Source organism: Bos javanicus, chromosome 1, assembly GCF_032452875.1.
Source record: "Bos javanicus breed banteng chromosome 1, ARS-OSU_banteng_1.0, whole genome shotgun sequence".
NCBI lineage: Eukaryota > Metazoa > Chordata > Mammalia > Artiodactyla > Bovidae > Bos > Bos javanicus.
This window is the reverse complement of record NC_083868.1, coordinates 71985631-71997943: the sequence shown is the minus strand read 5'-3', so window position 1 is coordinate 71997943 and position 12313 is coordinate 71985631. Positions and strand designations below refer to the sequence as shown.

At 36.2% G+C, this 12313-nt stretch overlaps 1 protein-coding gene across 14 annotated transcripts in view; it reads left to right on the top strand.

The window, feature by feature from the left end:
- Positions 1-12313, top strand: part of DLG1 (discs large MAGUK scaffold protein 1) — a 271051-nt gene that overhangs the window by 18474 nt on the left and 240264 nt on the right. For all 14 annotated transcript variants that reach the window (XM_061411876.1, XM_061411915.1, XM_061411922.1 and 11 more), the window contains exon 4: positions 2866-3032. In XM_061411876.1, the coding sequence (XP_061267860.1) occupies positions 2866-3032 (167 nt within the window). The remainder of the gene's footprint in view (positions 1-2865; positions 3033-12313) is intronic.

Sequence of the window (12313 nt, the reverse complement as noted above, 5' to 3'; positions counted from 1 at the left end):
GTCCATCACCAACTCCTGGAGTTTACCAAAACTCATGTCCATCAAGTCAGTGATGCCATCCAGCCATCTCATCCTCTGCCGTCCCCTTCTCCTCCTGCCCCCAATCCCTCCCAGCATCAGGGTCTTCTCCAGTGAGTTAACTCTTCACATGAGGTGGCCAAAGTATTGGAGTTTCAGCTTCAGCATTAGTCCTTCCAATGAACCCCCAGGACTGATCTCCTTTAGGATGGACTAGTTGGATCTCCTTGCAGTCCAAGGGACTCTCAAGAGTCTTCTCCAACACCACAGTTCAAAAGCATTAAAAGCATCAATTCTTCAGCGCTCAGCTTTCTCCGCAGTCCAACTCTCACATCCATACATGACCACTGGAAAAACCATAGCCTTGACTAGACGGACCTTTGTTGGCAAAGTAATGTCTCTGCTTGTTAATATGCTATCTAGGTTGGTCATAACTTTCCTTCCAAGGAGTAAGTGGGTATTTAATTAAACTTAAATAAATAAATTCAGTTCCTCAGTCACACTAATCACATTTTAAATGCCCAAGAGCCGTATGTAGCGAGTGGCTACCATATTGGGTAGTAAGCTATAGAATATTTATCATTGCAAAAAGTTATTTTGGACAGAACTGGTCTAAAATTTTAAAAGATTTTATTAAAGGGCAGTATATCAGTATTTCTGTTAATTATAGAATAAAAGGTCACATAGAAATTTAAAATTTGAAACTTCATTTACAGTATTGGAAAATACAAAAATTTTATGTAGTGACTTGGGTTGTTTATCTTGAGATTGGTAACTGACCAATTGCTCAACACTTATTTAGTGCTCTTAGGGGGCATAATACTATGCTAAGAGCTTTTTGTTTGTTTTGTTTTTGTGTAGGGGGTTGGAAATCTTGTTCTAGATAGGCAGGTAGATCTACAAGCATTTGTCTTCTACATATATAAAATATCTCTTACGTATATGGAAATATATGTTCTGCTACGTAAGTATATACATACTCTTGCACACATGTATGTCTTATACAAAAAAGTTTTTCTCTAATACATTCTGGAAAATAGTCTGTATTTAACTTGCCCTAATTATTGTCACAATGTCTTTTATGGTGCACCCTCTCCAACCTTCCCCAAGCACACATACACACCAGTTAAGGCTTTGACATTACAGTTAGTTCCTGTGTCTTTTTTATTTCCTTTATACAGAAAAATCCTTACTTTTAAACAATTTATTTTCCCTTTCATGACATTGAAAGATACCAGGCCAATGTCTTGTAGAATGTCTTCCTCTGAATCAGTTTTGTTCTTTGCTTTTCTGATACCATTTAACATGTTCCTCTGTCCCTTGTATTTTCTTTGAACTAGAAGTTGGTTCTAGAGACTTGATTTGGATTCAGGTTAAGCAATTTTTGTTTGATAAGAATCTTTTTTAGCTAACTCTCTGAATTTGAGGTTTGACTCTTCCATGATGCTTATGTGAACAGTTGACATAGTGATTCATGGTTTATAAAATGCTTTTACATACAGTTTTCCATAGTAATATTAACATCTTGTGAAATAGGTTGATATTATCCTCACTGTCAGACTTTAGTTTTTATTAACCTTTTACCTAGAAAGTTCTACAGTTCCATTGGTTATCAAAACTATAAAGGGAGTTACTTTGTTTCTGCTGTCTTCTGATGTTTTTTCAAAGGAGATATTAATGTTTTCATCATGTTGAGAAACAAAAGTTATCCTTTCTAAATGTTATTTCTGGACTTCTCTGGTGGCTCAGTGGTAAAGAATCCACCTGCCAATGCAAGAGATGCAGGTTTGATCCCTGGGTCTGGAAGATCCACTGGAGAAGGAAATGGCAACTCACTCCAGTATTCCTGCATGGGAAATCCCTGGCAAGAGGAGCCTGGAAAGCTACAGTCCATGGGGTTGCAAAAGAGTCGGACACAGCTTAGCGAATTTACAGTTATTGTCTTTGGTTCTGTACAAGATAATACCCCATCTTTGCTGTTAAATAATAATTTCCCTCCTTTAAAAAATATCAACTCAAAATTATACCAGAAGATAAATAAAAAACTAGTAGTGGTGTACTTAAACATTATATAACTACCATTCAGAGTTTCTGAGCAGCATAACCAATGTTAATATACTAAATTCATGTAATTCCAGTTGATAACAGAGTAACTTAATCTTCCAAATTATTCTGTGCTTCTATAAGTACATTTGTCGTTTCTATTAGTGTTTTGCCATACTTTTAACTGTTTCTAAAATAACAAAATATTTTAACTTACTGTTTTTAACTATTTGAATGTGAGGGTATCTAAAAATATTTCGCAATTCTTTGATTTTTGTATTAAATATTATTCTTTTTTTGTCTTAACTTTGGTTACTAGGGCAGTTTAAACCACTTGAGTCGTTTATGTTCCAAACCTGGATATTGGTGATACAAATTTATAAAATATCAGTAATGACTTATTTCTGCAGAATTCAAAATAATGATGTTAACTTCTATCTTTAGGAGCTGTGTATGTGCCAGTGTGCACTTTACATGCAGTACATGAATCCTTGTAACAATTCACAGTAATAAGAGGCAAGTAACTTGCCTATACAGGTGATAGTAGGGTGATGAAATAGGGATTTGAACTCAGCACTGACTATGAGGTATAAAAAGCCTGTGAGTTTTACACTGTGCCCTGCAGGTTCTGATATGACTGTGATGAAATAAAATACTCACTGTTTAAGTACATTATAAGATTGGATTTATTTTACTAATTGGAGTAAAAGTTTTGCTTTTGAGTTATATTGTTTTAGCAATGCATAGTTTAATTAGAAAATACAAATTACTTTTGAATTTTTCTTTTCCTTTCCTCACCTCTAGATATTCAAGAATTTTATGAAGTGACCTTACTGGATAATCCAAAATGTATAGATCATTCAAAGCAGTCTGAACCAATACAGCCTGTAAATACTTGGGAAATTTCCAGCCTTCCAAGCACTACTGTGACTTCAGAAACACTGCCAAGCAGCCTTAGCCCTAGTGTAGAGGTAAGATAAAAAAATTTTCCTTAAGCTGTTTTTAGTGATCAATTACTTAGGGCTCCTAAGTTTTTTCATTTCATTAAAATGGATATTTTGTGGGAGTATCTTTTATAATGGTATGAAAAAGATGGGATTAAAAATATTTTTGAAGAAAAAGCTCAATTTCTGGTACTGCTGTCTTAAAATGTAAATGGTTCAAAGTATGAAATACTTGACTGTTAAAGTATTACTTTAGTCTTATTAGTATTACTTTAGCCTTGTTAGTCTTAGTATTACTTAAAGTCTTTAGACTGTTAAAGAATACTCTGCATGGTAAACATCAGCGCAGCTCCTTTCTGGGATAATTAGATAGAAACTACTCTACTTTGAAAAGCTGGTTTTGCTCTGGTTTTTTTTTTTTCAGACAGCAGTTGTTAAATTTATCCCTAGGATTCTCTCTTTATTGGCTTGAAGGATTGCATTGTTAAATCTCACTAGAGACTGATCAATAATGCTTAAGGACAGCATTGGTTTCTCTATTGTTTTTGAAGTTAAAAATTGTATTTCTTTGAGTTTTCATAACTATTTTAGTAATGTTCTTTTTTGTTGTGATCTTTTATTGCTGGTGGAGTTATATATGGCATAACAGAGATGTGAAGCGTTTTGTAATGAGGATTCTGTCTGAGGCACATTAGTCATTTGAAGGTAGTTGTCTGACTGACTTTGATTCTAGTATCTTCTAATTACTGCTGGAGAAGTGCCTGGAAAATTGAATCAGGGAAAAGTATTGGTAGGCAGCAACCACACAGCCCTTTGTTAATGAAATAGAGAAATTCTCAGTTTCCTCTTATATGAGATAACATAGAACTATAGAATTTTAGAGCCAGAAGAATCAGAGAACATCTCATCCCCAACCCACCCCCCTTCATCTTAAAGATGAAGAAATTGCAACAAAAATGAATAACTTGACCCAGTTTATTTGGCTAATTTGGGTAAGTCTACCTTCTGATTTTAGACATCATAATACCCATTTCACAGTTCTCTTCATGAACTGTAGTATGTCCTTATATTTTTCTCTTTGGTTAGAAATTTTAGTGTTATGTTACCAGTGTGTCCTTATTTTCCTATTTTATTGTTTTTGTCATTTTCTCTTAGATAATTTCAGTTTCTGTTCCCTGTATTAGATATATCATTTGTACTTACATTAGTCCATTTCAGACTTCCCTGGTGGCTCAGATGGTAAAGCGTCTGTCTACAATGTGAGAGACCTGGGTTCGATCTCTGGGTTGGGAAGATTCCCTGGAGAAGGAAATGGCAACTCACTCCAGTACTCTTGCCTTGAAAATCCCATGGACAGAGGAGCTTGGTGCAGGCTACTATCCATGGGGTCGCAAAGAGTCGGGCACGACTGAGCAACTTCTAGTCCATTTCAGATAGATGTTTAAAATGTTAATCAGTAATATAGTTTCTGTTTCACATTTATTGTATAAAGAATTTTAAGAACCATGTGAAATTTTAAGAGAATTGGCTTCTTATTTAATAACTTTATTTTTCTACTGTCTCATTTATGGTGCTGAGCTATAATTATAAAGCATAGAGTTCTTGAAGTTGATTTGTCTAATTTTATAGGAGACTGTGTAGATTATGGCTGGCTCAGTGTAACCAGTAAAAGTAAATGTTCATTAAGGTTAAATAAATGGACAGTTCTGCATGCTGGAAGTTAATTTCCATATAGATTTTAGTCTGAAAGATCGACTATGCATTGAATTCCATTAAGAATAGTATTGGAAACATTTTAACTTTTATAAAATTGTGAGGCACTGATACCTAGAACGCTTTTTGCATTGCTGGTTTCTGCATCTCCTGAAAGGTGTATTATGGACATAGTAAAGGTATCTAAAATTAATAGGAAAATAATACCCTTCAGACTGCAAATATCAGATCTTATTAATTAGGAATGCAGAGGAGAAGGAAATATGGTTACAAAATGTTAAGTAGGGCTTGGCGCATGGAAAATGCTGTAGTGGTGTTTGAAATCTGTACCCATTCATGGGTGGACTTAGTAAGGGAAAGTTGAGATATGTCCATCAAGTCCTAGCTTTGATCGACAAAGAGAAAAATCTGTGAGCTAAGGTCAGTTGAAGGCAAGTACTGTTTTGCAGAGAGGACAGAATACCTGAAGATGGTAATCTGAAAATGCAAATAGTTTTGAAATACACTGGTGGATGACAGTTATAAGACTTAAAAAATAATAAGCTTGGCATATTTGGAGATTTGATTTCTTTTCTTTTGAGGGAAAGAAGGAAAGGATGTTCCCGTGTTAGCCATCCATTTATGCTTCATTTGGACAGAAAACCTGCTTAAGTCACCTTTAACTTGATCTCTTATTTCAGTTCCTACTTTAGACTCTTAGGGGCACAGTGTTTGGGACTGAAAAGAGAGTTGGATCATTTAATTCACCTCACATGTTTTACCCAGTTGAAGAGAATCTGCTGACTTGAATTTAAACAAATGCAAACAAAAGTTTTTATTGGACTGTAACTTGAAAAAATGAAAATCATGAAAATATTTTGTCTTACACAAAAACTTAGAGTATTTTTACACAGTGCCCAAATTTTTGGATTAAAAAATAGTCTTTTTCAGACAAAATGGTGTGCATCATGATCTTCTCTCTTTGACTTTGTGTTCACTTTTGCAGGACTATCTTAAAGAGTTACTTTTGCAAAAAGTATTTGAGATTGATCAATTTCCACCTTGGCTTGTCTCTCTTATTCTGTTAAGTAAAAATTTTTGTCTTGGAAAGCATCTATCCACTTTTCTTTCTTGCCCTTTTATTTTTTTAACCGTTGATAACTGATCTAACTCTTGCAAGATTCCCATTGTCAGTTAATATGTAGCCATGTGATTGTTTTTCTTCTATTTCTTCTGATGTAATAAAATAAGAATTAATGCTATTTTTAAAAGTATTAATTAGTATCATAATATTAATTTAGTTAGTATTCCATTTAGTTATAACTTTTTTGGCTTTGGTATATCTTTCTTTTACTTTGAACATATGCCTAGTAATACTAATTCATTTAATTAGTATTCCATTTAATTATAACTTTTTTTGGTTTTGGTATATCTTTCTTTTACTTTGAACATATGCCTAGTGAGATGTTTGGAAATGTTTGTGTAATATTAATGATTGTGGGTGATGGGGATATTTTTTCTTAGTACTTTTCTGTTACTTTCAAAACATAATGAGCATGTGTCATTTTTATAAAAACAAATCCATTCTAAAATAAGAGCAATTACTTTTAGAGATTGTAAGGAGAAGAATATTTGAAAGGAAGCAAAATGCAAGAGTAGGAGAAACTGCCTGATTTAAAGAGAAATTCCAACAGAGGGGGCACGCACATTCTTTTTGTCTGCTCAAACAGGATGCCATAGACTGAGTAGCTTATCAGTAACACAGATTTATTTCTTACAGTTCTGGAGAATGGGAAGTCTAAGATCAGATCACTAATAGATTCACTGTGTAGTGAGATCTCACTTTCTGGTTCATCAGTGACCATTTTCTTGCTGTGTCCTCATCACCAGAGAAGGTGTGAAGAAGCTCTCTGAGATTTCTTTTGTACCAGCACTAAAGCCATTCACAAAATCTCTACTCAAGACATAATCACTTCCCAAAGGCCCCATTTGTTAATACTGTCACATTTGGGCTTAGAATTTCAACCTGTGAATTTGGAGAAGGATACATTTAGTCTATGGTAATCCTGTTTGTGATGATACAGTACATTTCAAATGGAGCAAAGATTCAAAGGTTTAAAAAAAACCCATAAAAATAAACTTTTAAATTATTTTTGGATAGAGTGAAAGCTTTTCTAAACATGACAACAAAGAAAATCTTGAAAAATTCAAAGAAAAGGTTACTGACTCTGTAGAATTGTAGAATTTCTTTGTGGACTTTACAGAGTTTGATTGTTTGAACTTTGATTGTAGAATTTCTATATCTTGAAAGATACAATGAGGAAATAAGAAATGATACTCTGGGAAGAAATTCCATCACGTATAAAAAAAGGAATGAATTTCTAACCCTTTTAACTCAGGAAACCTCTTATAGGTCAGTAAGAAGAAAAAGGCCAAATTCAATAGGAAAGTGACCAAAGGATAGGAATGGGCAGTTTGGAGGGAAAGAAATATAAATGGACCAATGAACCTATGAAGAGATGGTCAATGTAACTTAAAAAAAATGAACAGAATATTTTTCACTAACTTGACTGTCAAAGATTCAGTATGAGGAAACAGAAACTCTTATACTGTTGGTAGGAGAATACTGTGTATAACAATTTTTAAAGATAGCTTGACAGTAAATATTCATATCCTTTGATCCAGTATATGTCATGGATGGACTCACAAACTGTTAATATATATTAAAAATATATGTACATTACAGTATTACTTATAAAATTAGTAAAAAACAAAGCAATCTAAATGATTATTAGTAAGAAACTGGATAAACATGTTATTGTACAGCCACTTAATGCAATATAAAGTAGCATGCGTAAAAATACAAGTCTCTATATCTCCTATATGTTATTAAATGATTGAAAGCAGGTTGCAGATCGAAAAGTATAGTGTGACTCTGTGATAAAAGAGTTGATTTAGGTAGATTAAAAAGAAATTCTTTATGATTATACAGTAGAGGTGACGAATAGATTCAAGGGATTAAATCTGGTAGAGTCCCTGAAGAATTATGGACAAAGGTTTGTAACACTGTACAAGAAACAGTAACCATAAGCAAAGTGATTGTCTGAGGTGGCTTTACAAATAGCTGAGGATAGAAGGGAAGTGAAAAGCAAGGCAGAAACGAACAATAGATTCAACTGAATGTAGGGCTCTGGAGACTATCAAGGAGAGATAAGGCTTTCTTTGAACAGTGCAAAATAGAGGGAAACAATAGAATAGGAAAGATTAGAGCTCTCTTCAAGAAAATTGGAGATATCAAGGAAACATGTCATGCAAAGATGGGCACGGTAAAGGACAGAAATGATAAGGACCCAACAGAAGCAGAAGAGATTAGAACAGGTGGCAGGACTATACAAAAAAGGTCTTAATGACCAGGATAACCATGATGGTGTGGTTATTCACCTAGAGCCTAGATATCCTGGAGTGTGAAGTCAAGTGGGCCTTAGGAAGCATCACTACAAGCAAAGCTAGTGTAGCTGATGGAATTCCAGCTGAGTTATTTCAAATCCTAAAAGATGATGCTGTGAAAGTGCTGCACTCAATATGCCAGCAAATTTGGAAAAGTCAGCAGTGGCCACAGGACTAGAAAAGGTCAGTTTTCATTCCAATCCCAAAGAAGGACAACGCCAAAGAATGTTCAGACTACTGCACAATTGCACTCATTTCACATGCTAGCAAGATAATGCTCAAAATCCTTCAAGCTAGACTTCAACAGTATGAAAACCAAGAACTTCCAGATACAGCTGAGTTTAGAAAAGGCAGAGGAACCAAAGATCAAATTGCCAGCGTACATTGGATCATAGAAAAAGCTAAAGAATTTCAGAAAAGCATCTCTGCTTCATTGACTATGCTAAAGCCTTTGTGTGGATCACAACAAACTAGATAATTCTTCAAGAGATGGGAATACCAGACCACCTTACCTGCCTCCTGCAAAACCTGTGTGCAGGTCAAGAAGCAACAGTTAGGACTGGACATGGAACAACAGACTGATCCAAAATTGGGAAAAGAGTACATCAAGGAATGTTGTCATCCTGCTTATTTAACTTATATGCAGAGTACATGCGAAATGCAGGGCTGGATGAATCACAAGCTGGAATCAAGATTGCCAAGTGAAATAACAGTCTCATGTATGCAGATGATACCACTCTAATGGCAGAAGGTGAAGAGGAACTAGAGCTGCTTGATGAGGGTAAAATAGGAGAGAGAAAAAGCTGGCTTAAAACTCAGCATTCAAAAAACTAAGATCTTGACCTCTGATCCCATCACTTCATGGCAAATAGAAGGGAAAAAAGTTAGAAGCAGTGACAGTGACTGCAGCCATGAAATTAACAGATGCTTGCTTCTTGGAAGAAAAGCTATGACAAAACTAGACTGCATATTAAAAAGCAGAGACATCACTTTGCCAACAGAGGTTCATATAGTCAAAACTAGGTTTTTTGTCATGTACGGATGTGAGAGTTGGACCATAAAGTCCAACCGCTGAAGAATTGATGTTTTCGAACTGTGCTGGTGGTGAAGACTCTTGAGAGTCCCTTGGACTGCAAAGAGATCAGATCAGTCAATTCTAAAGAAAATCAACCCTGAATATTCATTGGAAGACTGATGCTAAAGCTCTAATACTTTGGCCACCTGATGTGAAGAGCTGACTTCTTGGAAAAGATCCTGATGCTGGAAAAGATTAAAGGCCGGAGGAGAAGAGGGCAGCAGAGGATGAGGTGGTAGATAGCATCACTGACTCAATGGACATGAATTTGAGCAAACTGTGGAAAATTCTGAAAGAGATGGGAATACCAGACCACCTGACCTGCCTCTTGAGAAACCTATATGCAGATCAAGAAGCAACAGTTAGAACTGGAGATGGAACAACAGACTGGTTCCAGATAGGAAAAGGAGTACATCAAGGTTGTATATTGTCACCCTGCTTATTTAACATATATGCAGAGTACATCATGAGAAGCGCTGAGCTGGAAGAAGCACAAGCTGGGATTAAGATTGCCGGGAGAAATATCAATAACCTCAGATATGCAGATGACACCACCCTTATGGCAGAAAGTGAAGAAGAACTGAAGAGCCTCTTGATGAAAGTGAAAGAAGAGAGTGAAAAAGTTGGCTTAAAGCTCAACATTCAGAAAACTAAGATCATGGCATCCGGTCCTATCACTTCATGGCAAATAGATGGGGAAACAGTGGAAACAGTGGCTGACTTTATTTTTCTGGGCTCCAAAATCACTGGGGATGATGATTGCAGCCATGAAATTAGAAGACGCTTACTGCTTGGAAGGAAAGTTAAGAGCAACCTAGACTGCATATTTAAAAGCAGAGACATAACTTTGCCAACAAAGGTCCTTCTAGTCAAGGCTATGGTTTTTCCAGTAGTCATGTATGGATGTAAGAGTTGGACTATAAAGAAGGCTGAGCACTGAAGAATTGATGCTTTTGAACTGTGGTGTTGGAGAAGACTCTTGAGAGTCCCTTGGACTGCAAGGAGATCCAACCAGTCCATCCTAAAGGAGATCAGTCCTGGGTGTTCATTGGAGGGACTGATGCTAAAGCTGAAACTCCAATACTTTGGCCACCTGATGCAGAGAGGTGACTCATTTGAAAAGACCCTGATGCTGGGAAAGATTGAGGGCAGGAGGAGAAGGGGACAATAGAGGATGAGATGGTTGGATGGCATGATCGACACAATGGACATGAGTTTGGGTGGGCTCCGGGAGTTGGTGATGGACAGGGAGGCCTGGTGTGCTGCTGTTCATGGTGTTGCAAAGAGTCAGACATGACTGAGCGACAGATCTGAACTGAACTGGGAGATAGTGGAGGACAGGGAAGCCTGATGTGCTGTAGGATATGGGGTCACAAAGAGTCAAACATGACTTAGCAACTGAACAACAATAGAGCAAACATAATACACAGGAAATCCACTTTCAGTAATGTAGTCTTGTTTTCAGTTGTCTCTGCTGTCTTTCGGTCCCCCTTTTCAGCCCTTGTGAGTTCATTTTTATGGGAGCAAAATTACCTGACTCAGTGGTATAGGGAGGATATCTCTTTTCCCTTTCTGTTTGACCTTGTATTTAATGCTGTAAAATAATCCACCTGCTTTAATTTGAGTTAGGAGATAGTAGAGTTAAAGCATATATTCAGTCTACCAGGTTTAATCTGAAGTCTTCTAAACAGTAACTTTATACGTTTATGGAAGTACTATGTAATATTCATACGTAAAGGTCCACAAATTATAAATGTATAGCTTGATGAAAGGAGAAGGCAATGGCACCCCACTCCAGTACTCTTGCCTGGAAAAATCCCATGGACGGAGGAGCCTGGTGGGCTGCAGTCCATGGGGTCGCAAAGAGTTGGACGCGACTGAACGACTTCACTTTTACTTTTCACCCTCATGCATTGGAGAAGGAAATGGCAACCCACTTCTCTTGCTTGGAGAATCCCAGGGACAGAGGAGCCTGGTAGGCTGCCGTCTCTAGGGTTGCACAGGGTCGGACATGACTGAAGCAACTTAGCAGCTTGATGAATTACTGCATTGTGAATATATCAGGTCAGGGGAAAAAATGGAATGACTGCTAATGGGTTCTGGAATTAGACAGTGATAATGGTTGCAAAACTCTGTGAATATACTAAAAACCACTGAATTGTGCACTTTAGAATTTGGTGAATTTTATAGTATGTCCTTTATATTTCAATTTTAAAAAAGAAATATACCAGTACCCCCAAATCTCCCTCTTCCCTTTTGTGTTCACCACCTACTCCCCTTTCCTCAAAGGGCTATCTTAATTTCCAACACCATAGATCAGTTTTGCCTCTCTTAAAAGTATATATTAAGTCATATAGTATGTACTCTAACTTCTTGTATCTAGCTTTTTTTCAGGTGTGAATTTCATTCATAATTTGAAGTTTTTTGTTTATTTCTGCTGTTTAATATTCCATTTTATGATATAACCACACTGTATTTATCCATTCTGTTGATGATGAATATTCGACTTGTTTCTAGTTTTGGGTTAGTGCTGCTTTGAATATTCTTTTATGGTTATATCTGCCATAGCACAGTGTTTAACTTCTTAAAAATCACCATACTTTGCAAAGGTGTTCAATAAAAATCACAGGGCTTATATATTTAGAAAATGGAGGACTCAAAACTTAAAACTTGTAGGTGCCACATATACCAAAGCTAAGGACCTAATGAAAATGGCAGCACGGTTCGCAAATGTTAAATGATTAAGAAATGCATAAATTACAATATATATGACATTTTACCATGAAAAAAAATCTTGCTTGATATGGGAGTGTGTGTCCTGGTTGAGGCTTGTGAGTTATTGTGAAGTGCTGGTGAGGAGATTGATCTGAAAGTAGAGGAGAAGTTACACCACCAGTGTGACTCATAACATTCTAACTAAAGCCTGAAATATGAACATTTTATGTATTCCTATGTGTCTTTTTCCATCTGGGTTCAATTTTCTGTCCTTACCTAGTGTTTCTCATAGATTGGATTGTGCATAAGCAAATGTGAAATTTGTGCTTTGATCATATTGTTCCCTAATACATCAGTTGCATTGGAACAAATTTATATT